A 19483-nucleotide genomic window follows, 5' to 3' on the forward strand; every position below is an offset into this window, starting at 1 on the left:
TTCATCCATCTCCTAGTTGTTGGCCGTGTCTCTGTGCCATGTCATTGTGAGTTGTTTTTCTTTTAATCCACTTTAATGCATATACTATGCATTTAGTCTTGAAATCCCTGGGTTTTTGTGCATGTGATACATATTTTTTTCTAACACCCATGTTCTCATGCACCACTGGGGGTACAGGCTCCCCACCCTGGAACCACTGCTCCAGGCAATTAGACGTCCCCCCTGCTTCCCTCCTGAGTTCTGCCCCTTGGCGCTCTGGCCCCAGCGCTCACTGCGCACAGGTCCCTGGTCCTCCACTTGGCCCAGGGGCTCCAAGGTCAGTGCTGGCCTCACACCAGCCATGACTCTTTCTGGTCTGACTTGATGCCTGAGGTTTGCTCTGAGGCTGCACCAGGCCTCTCAAGCTGGGGGACGGCTGAGGTCTGCTCTTGTGACATATGAGGGCCACTAGCTGGAGGACTGGCTGAGTCTACTTTGCCCTGTGGTTTTGAGGAAAAAAGGAATGGGATTTGGGCCAATACCACAAGGCTGACAAATCAGATAAGCACTCGCCCTTACTTTGTAAAGGCTGTGGAAGGAATGGGGCAGGGAAGACACTGGTCTCCATAAATATCATTTCCAAAACACTAAGAGTTAACCCTTCGTGTGCTGAAACTTTTCCTAAAAAAAAAAAAAAAAAAATACCGTTTCCCACAGAAATCTTTCTAGAATGTCTACTTCCCAAGCAGAATGCTCTGCATCTCATCCTGCTGAGTTGCATCCTTGTAGCACGAGTACAGAACAGGGAGCAGTGCTGTGTGTAACCTGGGGTTTTCTGTGTCCCGCCCTGTGGCTGGCAGCGGCTCTGCCTCTCCAGCTTCCCCATCTGCCCTCCTGGGATCCGACAGAGCTGGGCTCAAGGCCTGCCTCCATCATCACCAGAGATTTGACCTTGGGCAGGCTGTGCTTCCTCGCTTTACCTGTCGGGCAACTCAGTGAGGCACCGCCCAGAAGCTCCCGGCTGGGGGCTGAGAATCACAGGTGAAATACCTGGGCCCGAAGCACATGACCTTGGCAGGCTGTTTACCCTCTCTGTGCTTCAGCCTCCTCGTCTGTGAAGTGGGGATAATTACAATACCTAACTCATATGGCTGAGGATTAAATGTCACATCTATGAAGTGCTTAGAACAGTGTCTGGCACGTAGAATGCCTTCATCTACTGAGTTATTTATTTCTTTTTATAAAAATGGTAAGAAATGATACACATTCTTTTGTTATCTGACTTTTTTTACTTGAGGAAGATTGCCACTGAGCTAACATCTGTGCCAGTCTTCCTCTGTTTTATGTGGGACGCTGGCACAGCGTGGATTGACAAGCAGTGTATAGGTCTGCATCCAGGATCCGAACCCACGAATCCCAGGAACGTAACCACTATGCCACCAGGCTGGCCCAGGTTATCTGACTTTTTAAACTCAATATAGCATGAGCATGTTTCCATGTATGTAAACACACATACCTCATTGTTAACATATTATTATGTTATGTAACAGTATTACCTTTAAGACCCTCTGTCATTAATTTTATCATCCCCATTGTTGTTTCCAATTTTTTGCTACTACATGCTGAGCTGAACATCCTTATAGATATATCATTTCCTTAAATAAATTTCCTTTAAATAAAAAATTAAATTGAATTAAAGTACTTGAGCCTGGGGAGGCAGCCGTCCTCGTGGGCTGCCCCTGCTCCTGTCCATCCTTGGTGTCTCTCACAGACGCTGCCAAAGGCCTCACTGCGTTCACGGCATCCTGGAAGTATGGGACGGAAGACTTGATTTCAGGAGCTGGTTTCCCTGAAACAAGGTGGAAACAAAGTTATTATGGTTCAATGAAGTGGGGAGCCATCGAGGGGCTGGGTCTGGAAGTAAGAGACTCGTGTTCTGTTCCTGGCTCTGCCTCCAATCCAGTGTGCCCCAGCGAGTTCTTTCCCACTTTGGGCCTCGGCCTCCTCCTCCATAAAATGCAGTGGGGGGACACGACAATCTCCCGTGATTGGCCCAGCTCTCATATTCTGAGTCAGACACAGCTGCCTTCCAGTCCTACCAGCTGTGTGACCTTAGACAAGTCACTTTCCTTCTCTGAGCCTGTTTCCTCACCTACAAAATGGAGATGATGATAATGATAATAGCAGCTTACCTACGTCACAGGGCTGTTGGGAGGGGGAAATGAGATGCAGATGTGAAAGGACTTCGTAAGGCCGTGCATTTCCCTGAACATGTGGGGAAGTTAAAGATATCCATCTCAGTAAACCCTTAGTTGAGCCCCTAAATATAAAAGTTCTGGCAGTCGTTTAGCTTCCCCTTCCACAAGCAGTGGAAACGTGTGCCCTTCCCCATTCTGTAGACGAAAACCCTGCAACTGGCAGCTACATCAACAGAGCACCCACTCTGCCAGGCCCAGCCTAACTCTGCAGACACCAAATCCCCACCAGGTCTTTGCATTCCATCGCCGTTAGAGATGAGGAAACCGAGGCCTGAGCAGGTTAAGTGGCTTGCTGTCACACAGCCTAGGCAGGCGGGACTGGCGAAAGCAGCCTGGGCGGAGGTCACCTGCTTTCTTGAGAGCAGTCACTTCCCCTTTGCATGAATTTGGGAAACCCTAAAGGTGCTGTGAGGGCGTATGCACACTGGCTTCCACCAGCTTCTCGGAGCCTGCTCTTGGTGAACTAGCTTCCTCTGCCCTCCTCCACCGCAGCCGCGGCTTCACCTCTGCAGGCTGACCGCTCCCTCCCACGCAGGAGGCCTCCAGATCCCCACCCAGGACGCATCTTACTAAAATGCAGCCCTGGCCTCATCACCCGCCTGCTTGCAGCCTTTGTGACTCCCTGTGGCCCAGATAAAGTGTACACTCTTCACTGAACTCGTCTATCTCCCCCGTGCCTCCCAGATCAAATCCAAACCCTACAGCCCTGCGTTCAAGGCCCTTCACCCTCTGCTGGTCTGAGGTGGACCCATGTTTGAGAATCGAAAAAATGGGGGCACTGAAGTCCCAGGGAAGGCCGCCGACTTGCTTACTCTCATCGAGCATCAGGCAGGGCTGGAACAAAACCTCTCTGGCCTCTGAGTCTCCAGCAGCATTTATTCCAACAAGTAAACTGTGTCTCTAAACAAAGCCGATCATTACCGTGGGACCAAGTTTTTCAAGCCCAAGCTTTGGGACTAGAACAGTATTAACAACGCCTAAATTCCGGCACTACACTTGTATGGCACACACAGATTTTTTATTTTCATGACAATCTCTGGTAGTTAACAGAATTATCTACATTTTAGTATTGAGAATCAGATAGGTAAGATGATGTGTCCCAAGCCAAACAGCTGAAAAGATTCAAACCTGGGTTGGCTTGGGCAGAACTACTGGAACACCGCTGTCACCACCACCCCTCCAGCCCCCACTCCCCTCTGCCGAGGGTGCCGCCCCGGGGCCGCCTGTGGAAAAGCTGGCAAAAAGGGTGGGAGCATGTGAAGAAAGGCTGTTGGGAATGCACAGAAGGGACGAGAAGGCTGGATGGGGGATAATGGGTGACTTTGTCCTTGTTGTGTTTCCTTTACTGTCACTGACACCTTATTCTTTGAAATGAAACTATCTTATAAAAGAAGTAGCATAGCTTAGCCGTTCAGAGTCCAGGCCCTGGCTTCCCAGCTGCATCCACTGTGGACGCCCTTCAGGAGGGCTGGGCAGACGCTGCCCGCAAGCCTTCCCTCAAAGGACTGGAGCTCCGTTACTGCTCTGGGTGGTATTTTCAAATCCCAGTTATCTGTTCAGCAGCCCAAACAGAGCGTGTAAGGAGGGCAGGGCGCGAGGCTTTTCTTTTCACTGCATACAACTCTGAATCACTGACACTTAGTTTTTGTTTTATTATATATATTTTTTAATTGTGGTAAAATACACATAACATAAAATTTAACTCCTTTTAAGTCTACCGTTTGGTGGCATTGAGTGCACTCACGCTGTCGTGCAGCTGTCACCACCATCTACCTCCAGAACTTTTTCAACTTCCCAAACTGAAACTCTGTCCCCATTAAACACAACTTCCCCTTCCGCAGCGCCTGGCAACCCCCATTCCACTTTCTGTTTCTATGAATTTAACTATTCATTGAAATTTTTTAACTTGTGTGGGGTTTTTTTACTTTAATAGTAACTAAAACGACGTATGTGTATATCCATTGACATGGAAAGCTGTTAACATATTCTTTTTAATTGACATATAACATTATATTAGTTTCAGGTGTACAATACAGCGATTTGATATCTGCACATACTGTGAAATGATCACCACAAGTCTAGTTAACATCCTTTTCCTTGTGATGAGAACTTTTAAGATCTCTCTTAGCAACTTTCAAATATTCAATACAGTGTTATTAACTGTAGTCACCATGCTGTCCATTACACACCCAGGACTTATTTATCTCATGACTGGAATTTTGCACCTTTTGACCCCCTTCCCCCATTTCACCCACCCCCACCCCCTGCCTCTGGAAACCACAATATATTGTTGAGTGACGACGAAAGAGAATATATAATTAGATATGACCAGATTTGTGGTAAAACATGTGTAAAAATATAGAAGACATCTATATATGAAGAGATAAAGCCTGAAAATATACACAAAATTTTAACACATTATTTCTAGGCAGTATGATTATCAACAACTTTGTATTGTGGGTTTTCAGGGGGTCTTGTTTTTCAGTTTATTCACATTGCAGAATTTTTCAACAGCAATCATGCATCAGTTGCACAGTAAATTATGTTTCTTGAGAAAAAAATCAGCAAGCAAGCTAACTAAAATAATGACCGGAACGGAGACTTCTAAACCAGAGCGCCCGGCCGCTGGCCCTGGGGAATCCGCCAGCCAGATTAGCCAGCGGGCGAGCACCAGACGCAGATCCGGCTCGCCGCTGCTTTGTGCCGCCGGCTGTCTAAGACGTGCTCCTGCTATTTTCCCACAAGCCTCCGCACCACAACCCTGGAAGTAAGGAAACGGAGACTCAGCGAGAGTGGAGGACACTTGCCTGAGGGAGAGAGTGAAAAGATGGACACTGAGGCAGGAAGGTGTGAGGCCAGGGCTGTGGGCAGGACTCGCGCCCGACAGTGGGAGCCCCGGAGAACACACCCTTCGTTTCTCCTCACCTGGGGTCCTCCGGTACCGCAGAAGGGCATCCATGGGCCACATGGCCCCACCCCAACTCCCACTAGGCCAAGGTCATTCTGGCCGAAACTGGGAGCCTAGAAGCAAGGTGCCCCCAACAGCACCTTGCCAGCAGGACTCACAAAATCACAGGTCCCCCTTCCACAGGCCGGGGCAGAACGCACAGTCCCTGTGCACAATGACAACAGTGAACAGTTGCCAGCGGTGAATGCTGATTTGTGAGCGGAGCCAGCACAGAGCTGCCCGCTCCCGGAGTGTGTGCAGGAGTGAGCGCTGTGCCCTGCCCCAGGAGGAAGGGGCCACCCGGGCCACTCAGAGTCCTCACCCCCGCCCCGTGCTCCCCTCTCTGGCCCAGGGAGACCATCTTCCCTCCACAAACCGCCTCAGGTGGGATCCCACCTGTGTTCTTCCAAGGGCCACGTCAGTGGTGTCCTCACGACATCTCTGTGAGGCCAAAGCGCAGAGGCGGCTCCTGTGTGTGAGGCCAGCGACGGCCTAGCCCCAGCTCCCCTCACACAGGGCCAGCGGGGCCTGCTGGCAAAGGGGGCCCCAGACAGCGACTTCCTGCAGAGGCCATGCGCACAAGAGCAGGAGATGCTCCCGGCTACATTGGCTTCCTGGAGCTCCCACCTGCACCCCAAACTGCCTGTGGCCCCAGAAGCAGCAGCACCTTCCCCCTGTCCGAGGCCCAGCTGAGCCTCAGTTTCCTCCCCAGTCAAACGGGGGTGAGGACAACCACCGGCCTGGCCTCACCTCAGTCCCTGTTCCTTTTTTGTTCCCTTTTCTGCACAGACTTGGCCTCTGTCAGGACATATCTGGCAGGAACACCGAGGCCGCAGCCCGTCTGTGGCTGACCTCTATGGCCTCCACCCATGGGGAATGTAAAAGGCTGCTTTATGTTCTCATCCTGAGGAGAATCCAGCTTTTCTGTTTTTCTCGTCCTTTTGCAGTAACACGCAGTGGCCTACGGCTGGCACCCTGGGTCACGTGCAAGCAACAGGAGTGGGGGGCCCCACTTGGGGAGGGGAGAACCGTCCTGCGGCCTCGCAGGGGCTGCAGCCTGCCACAGAGGCCAGCTGACTGGCCCCACATCGGGCCCCGGGTGCACAGTGACAATCTGATGCGCAGTTTCGGCTTCCTGTGGAGCCCTGTGTCAGCACGCTGTGGGCTGACACGCCTTTCAGATGCAGACAATAAATAATATGTATACACATCAAAGGTCCTCACTTCTACGCTGGACCCGCTGGTGCCTGGTCTGAGCCGGAAGGCGCAGGGCAGGCTGGGCTTGCCTCCTTTTTCACCATCAAAGCCAGAAGAGGGAGGAAACGTGGCTTGTCTGTCCCGGGTGCCTGGAAGCCTGGTCTCCGACCACTGTGCAGATGCGACAACGCCCACTCCTTCACACTGGGACGTCAGAGTGTGTGGAAACAAAAATAGAAAATCGAGGGCAGAATGGGGCAAAGGAGGCCAAAAGGTTCGTGGGCAAGGGTGTGATGAGCTTGAATCTCACACAGTTTCCCGTCTGCCAGGGGCCTGACCCAGAAGCAAGCTGGCTACATCCTTCCAATGGCTGGCACAGAGGGGCAGCCCATGCTTCCAGGACAACGCGCTTCTCCCGGGATTATATTCTCAAACAGATGCTGCACATGAAGTTGACTCTGTAGGATCACGAGATCCAAAAATACGAATCGTGATTGAAGAGCAGAAAGAGACTAAGTGTGGGGACACTTCTGCTTCCGGATCCAGCCCCTATCACTCCTGGCTGTGTGCCCCAGGGAACAGTTCTTAACCCTCTGAGCTTCATTTGCACCTTCCCTGGAGTCAGAATAATTATAAAATTATAACTCCTCTGTCTCAGAGCTATCCCAGGACTCAGTGGAACAAGATATGTAAAGCAGCTGGCCCAAGGTCAGGGGCAGAAACCGTGCAAGTGGTCATCCCCTGTCCTCTCTCCCTGCCCGAAAGGCGCAGCGTAAGAAACTCCATTCCCAACTTCGGGTCTCTGGAGGAAGCTTTTGGGGTGGACGGCCATTTTCAACATTTTAAACCCTCTAATGGACACTGACTGTCAGCGGGCAGTGGCTTGGTCTCGAAAGTCACAGTGGCCGCAGGGCAGAGTAACACAGGGGACAGTGGGACCTGCTTCCACCTGCTTGTGCCACTGGCAGCCAGCCTTGGCGCACACAGGACAGGCAGCTCCGGGTTCCTCTCCCTGCCGGGACCCCCAGATGGGGAGAGGATGGCAGTGATCCAAGTAACAGCTTTGGCGGCCGTGGGCACCAAGGGGTTGACATATTGGTTCTCAGACCCATTAAATCAGAGTCTGGATGTTCCCGTAAGTTCCTGAGGTGAGGCTGAGAACGATTGGCTCAACCCAGACTGATGAGGGTTGAGTCTCAGGCACCAGGGGAACAGAGCGAGGGGAGCAGAGCGTTTCTCGGGGCCCCCTTCACGGTTCACGGCAGTTGACAGGTCTGATCCCTTGTTCTGTCTTTTCAGGATGGCCCACACTCTCTCTAAGAAGCATGAATCACTTAATGAGGAACCAGAGCGCTCCAGCGCTTCCAACCAGCTCTCTGGGCCGGAGCCAGGCTCACGGCGGGAGCTTTGTAAGTCCCATCCGACAAACGAGAGGAGCAACCGCACCCCCCGCCACAGAGAGTTGCCGCGAGGATGAAGCAAGTGCTCAACAGTTATAAGCTGTTATTATTACTTACCATCGCTATTATCTTCATCCCTAACCCCAGGTCAGGCTTTGTCCTAAGTGCTTTCCCACACGCACGGCCTATTTAATTCACATAACAGCTCTGCAGATAAAGTTTCAATGCTATCTCTGTTTTATACTTGAATAAAGCAAAACCTAGAATAGTCACCTTATTTATATTTTGTTCATGTACACCCACTTCGTTCCGGAGAAAGGCGTATGTGTGTGGGGCCCCTGGCAGAGGGTCCTGGGGCCTCCTTCCCGGCTGCCCGAGAACATGGGTCACGGTGGCGAATCCGGGAGCTGCACTCTGGGGCAGAGGGACCTCCAGCTGCCAACAAGGTCTGTCCTCAATAAGCAACTCTGGAAATCCCCCACCAGGCACAGCCCTCAAGTTCAACAGTCACGAAATATTTATATATTTGTTTTTATTCTTAAAGTGACTCATCTGGCTGAACGGATCCACTCTAGAACACAGGAAAGTGATTCGGCCATAACTAAAGGCCTTGTGGCTGGCTGGCCACATTAGGGACAAACGCAGCTTTCTGGGCCTCTCTTTCCCTTGCCCTCCTCATCCCTGGGCTCTGCCCTCCTGGGTACCCAAAGTCCACCACACCCACACACACCCCTACTTGAAACTCCCAACTCAAGCTAGGCAGGAAGTCTGAGGAGATGACCTGTCTTCCTACTCGCCCCATCTCCGGTTCTCCAGTGCACCTGCACTCCACCAGCCGCTGACATGACTCGCCCTTCCTCAGTCATTCACTCATTGTGTTAGGGAGTGGGGAGACCATTCATTATCAAAACTGACAGGATCCTGACATTAAGCTAGTTAAATAAGAGACATCTAATTATAAACTGGGAGAAGTTTGCTGAAAGTATGCTGAAAACAAACTTGAGGGAGGGGTACCTGACAGGCCTACTTATATGGGGTGTCCAGGGAAGGCTCCTATGAGCAGGTGCCATTTAAGCAGAGACCCAAAAGATGAGAAGGATTAGCCATGGGAAGAATGCAGGGGAGTTGGGGAGAGACCAGTGTTCTGAGGAGAAGGAAGAGCATATGTAAAGGTCCTGAGGCAGAAAACAGTTTGGCATATATCCTCAAATGAAGGATGACCCTAGTGGCTGAGCTGAATGAATGAGGGGGAAGGGGCTGAGAAGAGGTGAAAGAGCTGGGCAAGGGTAGACCATGTGAGACCTCGTAGGCCATGGTCAGGTAGAACCTTATCATAACCCCCCCTGAACTGAGGTAAGCTATAGCCAAGACAGTGCTTACCCAATAGTCACTTGCTCCCTCTCATACCCCAGCCTCCTTGCAATTAGGCTGAGGCCACGTGACGGGATTGGGCCAACGGATTTTAAGGGGAAATGCTATTGTCGCTTCCTGGACAAAGCAATTAAGAGCTAGGGAGCCTCTTCCATCGCTCTCTCCCTCAGCCACAGTGCCCGTGGAAGCCATGAGTTCCAGAGGACAGCCGGCCACAAGAATGCAGGAGGCAGACTGGGCTTGACGTCAACCTTTGTTGTGTTGACCAGCTGAGATTTCAGGGTTTATCTATGACTGCAACAGAACCCAGACTACCCAGATTAACGGGGAATCTCCATATGCGTCCAGACCTTGCAACCCAGAGGAGCCTGGCCACAGCGGCTCAGCGCAGAGCAGCTCAACAAACGGCAGTTCCTTCCATTCCAGCTCCTACCCTCCCTCTCCACAAAGTGGTGACTGGTTTAGAAGCACCGCACGACACCCTGTTCGTTCTCTCATATGTCCAAGAAACCCACAGCGATAAAAGGCCCACTTTTTCCCAATGGAATAACTAATGTGTGGAAGGAAAGTCAGGTGACCCAGCCTAGCCACACAGCAATAACTAAAAATATCTCACCATCTGTCGAGTTTTGAAGTTTCCCATTTACAAGGAAAGTAGGGCAATGTCTGTACATATTGTTCAGAGGGGGAAAGTGAGACTGGATGCCATCCAGTAACCCACCCCAGGAGGGGTTAAGGTCAAGCTGACCTGAGTTCCCATCCTGGCCCATTACTTACTAGCTATGTGCCTTTGGGCATGTTACTTAATCGCGGAGCCTCAGTTTCCCCATCTATAAAGTGGAGATAAGATTTGTGAGATAAGATGCTTGCCTGGCACATCTCAGGTGCTAAACACGAGTTATGACTAGAACCCAGATACGCTGACCCCGGGGCAGGGAGGTCTTAGCCCAACACAGCGCCGTCTCCAGTGGCCCCAGGCTCTGAATCCTATCCACGTTTTGTTGCTCCCTAGTTGCTGGAAAGGGATGGTGCTGGGGAACCTCCCAAGAGAGCAAATGCAGGAGCCCTGTGTGTCCCCTCCCAGGCCCCCCCACCGCTGGGCCTCTGCAGGAGAGAAAGAATTCGTTCTTTTCTGTTTCACTTTAGGCAGCAACCAAAAATTCCCCAGCCGATGCGAGCCTGACTCCATGAAGGAGACATCTTTGGCTGAGACGCCAAACCAAAAGTTAGAAACTGTTAAGACTGCACAACCAAGAAGAGACCGCATGAAAATCATGAAAATTGAAAGAAAACTCCCAGGAAGACGGTAGCAGCAGAGGGGAAGATAAAATCTTGGTCATCTCCCAAATCCCTTCAGATTCCAAAAGCCTTTGGCTCTCCTACTCAGTTGACATCTGGAACCTCACAGGCCCCCATTCCACACAGTGGCTACGACAACGGGGTACTCCCATGCAGGAGCCCTCCAAAATTCTGCCTTTGCTCCCGTGAAAGCAAACTCTGGACCATGGCCTGTGCGGCCTTGGGTGGCCTGACCCGGCCCTCTCCGCAGTCTCAGCCCACCACACTCCCGGTGTCCTCTGACTGAGGCCCCATGGCCTCTCTTTGGGTCCTCAGACATCGCCCCTTCCCACCACCGGGCCTTCACTCCTGCTGTCCCCTCTGCCTGGAAATGCCTGCGTGGTCCCCCACTTCGGTCAGTCGGCCCACTCGTCCTTCGAACAGAGGCTCCAGTTTCACTTCCTGGAGGAAGCCTCCCCCGATGAGATCAAATCTTCCTCTCTCCCACCTATCTACCCGCCCTGCCCACGCTTCTCCTTTGACCACTCACACCGCAGTGGGTTATGCGTCTCTGCGTCATCATCCTGTCAATATGTGTCTCCCTCACTGAACTGCAAGCTCCTTGAGCTCTGGGACCTTGTCTGTATTTTCACTTAGCACATAGTAGGCACCTGATGAATACTTCTTCAGTTCATTGCTGACTCTCTAGTCCAGCTTCTGTGTATCTAGCTCCCTGTGGGAAGGAACAAGGGAGAGTCTCACCTCACAGGTTGGGCACCCCTGGTTTCCAGCCTCCATCTCGGAGCCTGAGCCATCTGCCCGCACCATGGATGGGCTCGGCTCCCGGGCCTGGCTTGGGTGGCATTTAACCCATTCTAGAGCTCAGCAGGGATAATAGCTGAGCCACAGCTGTGATCCTTCGGCCTCTGCCTTGATTCTGCTCCTGAGCCCCTAAGACGCTGGCACACAGGCTCTGGAGCCTGGCTCGCAGTCCCCTCCTAAGCCTGGTAGTCTGGAAGAGTCCCTCTCAGGAGGAGGACTCTCGTGTTTGAGGCCCCAGGGTGAGGGTTGGTCCTAGCCCCCGGGGTGAGACTCTTCTGATGCTGAACGATGGCCTGACCATGTAAATGCGGCCCCTGATGCCCCAGACTGTCCATCACGAGGCTCCCCTGAGATGCCCAGCAATTTCACCATGGTCATCATTTCACCAGAGCACTGATTCCCACAGTGTTCTGGTTCCATGGGAATAATAACAAGTATCAAATGAAAAGGGAATTCCACAGTCAAATTTAAATGGAAAACACGGGCCTAAATAGGTTTCTTTGCTACAGGACTTATCAGAGCCTTAATATGCTGATGTGCATTATGAATTTCCAAAGGTGGGGGGCACTGATAAAGCATACAGGATTTCCCAAGTTTAGTTAGTTGTGAGTCCTTTGTTTGCAGGGGGGTTATCTTGCCAGAGCACGATTCTGAGGTACGTGGTTTAGGAAACTCTGCTCTAGACTATTATTCGCCTGCAGCTGTCCTATACACACAGCACTTTCCCCATCACAGCAAGCCATCTTTCAACCAGGACACAAAGGCAGCACTCCCCTTCCTGTCCTCACCCAGAGACCAGGGCTTCGTCTACGGTCCAGCTCTTCTCCCTGGGCTCAGCAGAGCCCAGAGAGGTGCCGACAGCCGTGGAGGACTAGTTCTCAACTGGTCTTTGCCAGAACTGGGAGGTGAAAGTGGAGAGGAGAGGGTAGGAGAGGGCAAGGGAACAGTCGTCTTCATCTTACAAAGTGGAGGATCAGGAGGCACTGCCTAAAGCGGATGGAAAAAAGAACTAGAAGTGTAAGGATATACATTAAGAGTTGCAAAAGCAACCTATAGAGGAACTAAAAATTATGATATAAATGTATGGGGAGGAAGGGGGAAGGGAGGTGTGTATAAGCCACTTCTAGGAAGTGAGTGGATAATATTTAAATTGATAAATATGAAAAGAATAGTATAAGCACATTATTTAGTGACAGTACTATGTGATAGAGAATATCCAGTCCCCCGGTCTTCCTACATTCTAGAAGTTTTAGGTAGACATATGGCTGCCTGGCTAAAAACTACATTTCCCAGACTCCTTTGCAGCTAATTATGGTCAAGTGTCTAAGTTCTAGCCAACAGAACTTAGCGAAATGCTGTGCATCTTCCAGATTTTATCCTTAAAAGGAAAGAAAAGTGTCCTCCCTTCCTGTTGGCTGGACTGCGGATACAGCAGTAGGAGCAGGAACAAGGATCTCAAACCACGAGATGGAAGCCATACATTAGGAACAGCAGAATAAAAAGACAGAAAAAGGCTGAATACCCGACACTGTGGATCCACCATATCAGCCTTGGATTGCCAACACACACACTACCAGTTGAAAGAAACCCTCTTTTTGTTTAGGCTGCGGTATTTTGGTCTCCCTTACAGCAGCCAAACCAATATAACAACCAAGACAGAACCTGGCACCCAGGAGTGGAGCTCTAGGCAGCAAGGATCCAGATATTGCAGGCTGGAAAGCTGGTTACTCTTCTCACACCAAAGCAAAGAAGTGGGTAAAACCATGACCTGTGACACTTGGAAGACAGTCCATGTGCTGACGGCACCTGTAACTCTAAGGGGAGAAGTTGAAAATGTTTTAAATGTTGGTGTACGTGGCTCTCTTTTGGGATCCTCCAACAAGAGAGATTAACTCCAGTGAAGCCAGACTATGAACAAGCAGAATTGAAAAGGAAGACTGTCTCAACCTTGAGTTAACGATCCAAGCTGACTGAAAAGCCCCATTCTAAGGGCTCTCAAGAGACAGCCTCAGCAGAAGCTAAGACTGTGATCCCAACCTTTCTAATCACCATGCCACCTTTGTCAGTTCCACCAATGAACCTCAGAAGAGGTTGTCTGCCAGAGACACAGAGCCCAGGGCCAAGTTAAGAGGCTTCCTTCCCATCCAAGTTACGTTTCAGGTGGCCTCCAGGGAAGCTCCAGGCAAGCATGTTAAATTAAAGGGGTGGGGGGTGGGGGGAGCTGAGCACTCAGGCCACTGAACCAAAGATCAAACATTTCAGGGTTAAGAACTAAGACTTGTCTAGGCTGGTTTGTTAGCTGTGCTTATCACATGTGGAACTAATTAGAAGCCAAGAGACCGGAAGCTTCTAGTTCTTTGAGAGAATTGTATTGCCAGAGAAACTAGAGGCCGGGTGTGACAAAAGCTTGTAATCATTTGACCCCTACAGCTCCCCGCAGACCCCCAAAAACACACATTAGCAGGAAGTGGACTGTGAGAGCCATGTAGCCCTCCATAAGGGACTCTCCCCGGTTCCCACTTCAGATGAGGCCACAGAGAATAATGAACAGGAAAGCTCCCCCCAGTGCCATCCCCCGACGACAGAGCCAGAAGAAAGGGATCCTTTATCTACATCAGAATCGCTTGGAGGGCTTGTTAAAACACAGACTCAGGGCACCCACCTCTGGAGTTTCTGAGTCAGAAGATGAGGCAAGGCCCAAGAATTTGCCCTTTTTTTGAGGAAGATTAGCCCTGAGCTCACATCTGCTGCCAATCCTCCTCTTTTTGCTGAGGAAGACTGGCCCTCAGCTAACATCTGTGCCCATCTTCCTCTGCTTTATATATGGGACGCCTACCACAGCATGGCGTGCCAAACGGTGCCATGTCCACACCAAAGCGGCAAACCCCAGGCCGTTGAAGTGGAACGTGCGCACTTAACTGCTGTGCCACTGGGCCGGCCCCAGGAATTTGCATTTCTAACAAGTTCCCAGGTGCTGCGGATGCTTCGAAGTATGGGGAACACACTTTGAGAATCACTGGTCTACTGACAAGAACAAGCGGCTGCCAGGTGGACTAAGCAGAGGACTTGCCCCTCTAGCCAGAGGGGACCTTTCACAACTGCTGCGCAGCCAGACGTGTCGACTGCTACAGACAAGTGACTACAGGGGGTTCCTCATTTCAAATGGGAGCTTTGGTTGTGGCTTCCTGCTCAGATTCCACCGTTGAGTTTTGGTTGTGTTGGGGGAAAAGGAGCACAAAACTTCTCTTTGGGGGAGATGTACAGGATCTTCAGGGGCTGATAGAGAATCTGTGGGGCATCACCCACAGATCAGAGGCCTTGAGCTACAGGAAGGAACTGATCAGGACTCCAAGCCTGTCTCCCCTGGGCAAAGGGCGAGCATGTTCTATGTGTGGGAAGACAGGTGTATGTGGATGCTTGGGTGGCCCAAAGGGGAGGACTGTAGCGAGACTGCTGTCCCTCTACTTTTATTCCATCCTCTTCTAGAGTCATAGAAGCTTCAGTTGTGCATATCACCTCCCAGTTGTAAAAGTTAATAAACATAAACCTCATTTAAAATGGGGTCGAGAGGCCAGAAGGGGCAGCTCTCAAGCCCCATGATGACGGCAGAGCCCAACAGGAAGAAGAAAAACTTCCTCTTCTTGCCCAGCAAGAGCTCAGCCAAAGAGAGACTGTGACAACTCAGCCACGAAAAAGCCACGACACATCGGACTCTCCATTCCTCCAATGGGCTCCTTGTTTACAATAGCCCTCCCACCTTCCTCTTCCTCTCTATAAGAGTTTCTCCTCTCCTAATTGCTCAGAACTTGCACGTGGCTCACCACGGCTGCAGATCTCAAATTGCTATTCTTCAGTGATCCTGAATAAACCCATTTTTGCTGGAGAAATAAGTGGCTGTCTATTTGTTTAAGGCCAACATTTGGTGGCCCATGTGGGGGTCCAGAGAAGATGCCTGACAGCTCCAAGGCTGGGGTGGGCAAACAGGTGTTGGTACCCACAGAGCCCAGTGAGCTCACTGTCTTTCTCACCAACCCTGGAGTGTGAGGGTAAGTCTTGCTCCTGGATTTGTGCTTCCACTCTCTGCATTTTAAGTTCTCCAGGCTCTATTCAGGATCTATTTTAAGACTTTGTCCTTTTCTGGTTAAGGCCTGGTTTTGCCTGTGAGCACTCGGTTGGCATTTCAGCCTGACTTTTGAATCAGGCTGTTCCACTGGAACTGGCTGCTCAGTCTTCAGTCCAATTCCTCTGGAATCCGACTGTTTCACTGGAACTGTGCCATTTGGCCTTCAGCCTGATTCCTTTGGAACCAGGCTGTTCTACTGCAACTAGCTGTTTCGCCTTTGGTCTAACTCCTCAAGATGAGGCTGTTTTAGTGCAGCTGTGTCTTCAGCCTTCAGCCTGACTCCTTCGGGATTAGGCTGATCCCTTAGAACTGTGCTGGGAGTAAGCCTGCAGGCTGCTGGAGCTGTTTAAGCTGTTTGAGCTGTTTGAAAATTATTCTTTTACTCTAGAGAAAAACCTCTGAGAAATGAGATCCCAGTTACCCAAATATTTTGGGGGCACTCCTCCTACAGGGACCCTGGCTAATTTTTTGTTTAAACACTGCGGTCTTTCCTCATGTGCATTTCTAAATAAATGAATCGACTTAACCAAAGGTAATTTAGAACACCAATGGCCATTATGGGAAACTTTTGAACTCCCCAAGCTTACCTTTTTTTTTTTGCTTGAGGAAGATTGTCCCTGAGCTAACATCTGTGTCAATCTTCCTTTATTTTGTATATGGGTCACTCCCACAGCATGGCTTGACGAGCAGTGTAGGTCTACACCTGGGATCCGAACCCGTGAACCCCAGGCCACCAACATGGAGCATGTGGAACTTACCCACTACGCCACAGGGCTGGCCTCCCAAACTTACTTTTCTTAAAACCAAATTGGGCAAGCATAACTCTGTAATTTCCAAAACTGAATCAAACACCTATTTCAATTGGTATTTTGAGGCTTCCAAACGCTATCAGGAGTCTAAGATTGCCTCTTTGCAGGATAAAATTTTAAGATTAACGGAAGCAAATAAACAATTAGAAAAAGATAAAATGGCTTCTGAAGCCTTATGTTCCTCTCCCCAGGCTCCTCGTGCTCAGGCCTCGCCTCCATTGCCACCTCCCTCCTCCCCTTCCATACTGTCTACACCTCCTCCATACCCTCGGTTCCCCCACACTAACTCTCTCACGAAACTTCCCCTTTTCCCTGGACCTCTCCCCACTCCCTTTTCCTCTGAACCTGTCAGAACCTGTCCCAGATCCTTCTGAGGATCCAAAGGCTAAACCCTTAATTTCTTATATTCCCTGGACTAAAGCTGAACTGCTAACCATAGTCAAAGTCTTCCCAAAAGTAAGTGAAGATCCTCACAAATTTGCAGAGGGATTTAATATAGTTATTCACACTTATCAACCTGGTTTCTCTGACTTACATCAGCTAGTTCATATGCTTGTTGGTGAAGGCCAAGCCCAGCACTGGATGAAAACCATAAATTGGGAAAATCCAGAGAGGGCTGTAGAATTACAACCAGGAGACCAACCCGCTGACCTGTTGTATGTCCAGGCTTAGGCAATAGCTAGGTGACTTCATCGGGCAAGTCCTAGGGCTTTCCCAAAGCCTGTTGATTGGAACAAAATTCAGGCTCGCTCACAAAAACCTGATGAACCTGTTCATGGCTATTACAATCAACTTTAGATTGTTTTTAAATAAAATTCTGTTTTTTCTTCAGATGTTGGGTTCCACCCAGGTAGCTTTTTATCTCTATGTTTATTGCTGGGCTAAACCAGGACCTTTCCCTTCTAGTAAAAAGTACCAGGATGGAATGGGAAACTGTGTCCACTTCCGATTTAGTTAATCTGGGAAACTAGCTCTCTCACACCCTAGCTGAGTCACCGAAAAGAAAGACTGATAAAATTCTTAATCTGCAACTCCAGCAAATGAAGGCCCCTAAACAAAACCAAAATTCTTCTAGTTTCTTTCCTAGTTATTACTGCAAAGAGCCAGGACATTGGAAAAGAGATTGGGACTCATTTAAGCGCTTCGGGCCACTTCAGCCCTCTCACCAGCCTTTCCAGCGTCCTCCAAATTCTAAATGACAGGGCTCCAAGGAACCACAGGGGCTCTTCCGAATCCTGCCTCTTAATCAACTGGGGGAAACACTTCTCCAGATTGGAGATGAATTTCTTTCTGTCCTAACTGACACTGGAGCCACACTCTTGGTGCTCAGCCCCACAACTGTAAAGCAGCCCTGCCACGGGAATACTAAAACAGTTCAAATAGTGGGCATTTCTGATAAGCCTCAACAGGTTCCCCTCTCTGATCCTATTTTCTTTTATTTAGGCCCTTTGAGAGACACACCCTTTTCTCCTTAGTTCCTCTGCCCCTATTCATTTACTAGGCTGGGACTTGGAAAAGTATCATGCCGGAATTTCTTTCTCCCAGGGGAAATAATTCCAGAATTTCCCGTTTGGCCATCTAAACAGCCAACCAGGGGGCCAGCCCCGTGGCCGAGTGGTTAAGATGTCGCGCTCCGCTTCAGTGGCCCAGGGTTTTGCTGGTTCCAATCCTGGGCACGCACATGGCGCCACTCATCAAGCCATGCTGAGGCGGTGTCCCACATGCCACAACTAGAAGCACCCACAACTGAAAATACACAACTATGTATTGGGGGGCTTTGGAGAGAAAAAGGAAAAATAAAACCTAAAAAAAAAAAAACAGCCAGCCAAGAGAATTAAAAGACCCTTTGCCATCTTTTATTTGCTCTGTATCTGACAGTACTAGAGCTCATTCTGGAAATACCGATCACTTGTCCCTATTGAATCAACTACCACCCTCCTTATAGGCAAAATCTCCAACTGATATTGGTAAAATGCACAGCGTGCCTCCCATCAAGATTCAAATAGATCCCTCCAAACCTCTCCCCAGAATTAATCAATATCCTATAAGTAAAGAAATCCATCAAGGTAGAAAGCCCATAATAGAGGATTACGAGGCTCAAGGCTTATTATCCCTTGCACTAGTCTTTTACCTGCAAGAAAACCCAAGGACCAAGGCTGGAGGTTTGTCCAGGACCGCCGAGCAATAAACAACATCCTTATCCCTCGACACCCTGTTGTTCCTAACCCTCCTAGGCTACTAACATCCATTCCACTGGGAGCAAATTCTTTCTTTCTTTCTTTCTTTCTTTCTTTCTTTCTTGAGGAAGATTAGCCCTGAGCTAACTGCTGCGAATCCTCCTCTTTTTGCTGAGGAAGCCTGGCCCTGAGCTAACATCCGTGCCCATCTTCCTCTGCTTTATATGTGGGACGCCTGCCACAGCATGGCTTGCCAAGTGGTGCCACGTCTGCACCTGGGTGAACCCCAGGCCGCCAAAGCAGAACGTGCACACTTAATTGCTGGGCCACCGGGCCGGCCCCGGGAGTGAATTCTTTATGATAATCGATGTCTGCAGTGCATTCTTTAGCATTGCAGTGGATGAAACTGGCCCAAACCTCTTTGCTGTCACTTGGGAAGGAACACAATTCACCCGGACAGTAATGCCTAGAGTTTTACTGCTGCGCCTTCTTAGTTCTCACAAATCCTGAAGGCTGATCTGGAGGATACAAAATTCCACAGGGGTTCTACTTTGTTGCAACATGTGGGCCATCTGCCTGTTTCCCTCCCAAGTCTCCTCACAGGAAGTCAGCATCTCCTTGCTAAAGCTTTTAGCCCTACAAGGATGGAAGATCACCAAAGAGAAATTGCAGTTTGCCCAAAATACTTCAACATTTAGGGCATCAGATATGAGAACAAGGGCTACACCCAGATCCAGCCATGCTTCACGGTGTCCTAAGTTTCCCAAAGCCCAAAACTAAGTGCCAACTGGAAGGTTCTCTCGGACTAGCTGGTTATTGCAGAAACTGGATTCCAAATTTCTCTTACGACCAAACCTCTGTATATTTTACTAAAGAACAACAATGCCAACCCAATTCTATGGGAAGAATTGAACAATACAGCCCTTAAGGCCTTGAAGGAAAGTTGATGAACCCACCTGCCCTTGGACATCCCAATTATCAGATTCCCCTTTTCCTTTTTGTAATATAAAAGGAGGGGAACACCTTTGGGGCACTCACCCAAAAACGCGGGGACCACCATTGTCCCATACAGTATTACAGCCAGCAACTGGATGCTGTGGCATGGGGATATCCCCTTGTCTT

General features: G+C 49.9%; 1 protein-coding gene across 2 annotated transcripts in view; it reads right to left on the reverse strand.

Moving 5' to 3' along the window:
• Positions 1–19483, reverse strand: part of IRAK2 (interleukin 1 receptor associated kinase 2) — a 63858-nt gene that overhangs the window by 29669 nt on the left and 14706 nt on the right. For both annotated transcript variants that reach the window (XM_046663811.1, XM_046663802.1), the window contains exon 3: positions 1682–1828. In XM_046663811.1, coding sequence (XP_046519767.1) covers positions 1682–1828 — 147 coding nt within the window. The remainder of the gene's footprint in view (positions 1–1681; positions 1829–19483) is intronic.

The sequence above is a fragment of the Equus quagga genome, chromosome 1, assembly GCF_021613505.1.
Source record: "Equus quagga isolate Etosha38 chromosome 1, UCLA_HA_Equagga_1.0, whole genome shotgun sequence".
Lineage (NCBI taxonomy): Eukaryota > Metazoa > Chordata > Mammalia > Perissodactyla > Equidae > Equus > Equus quagga.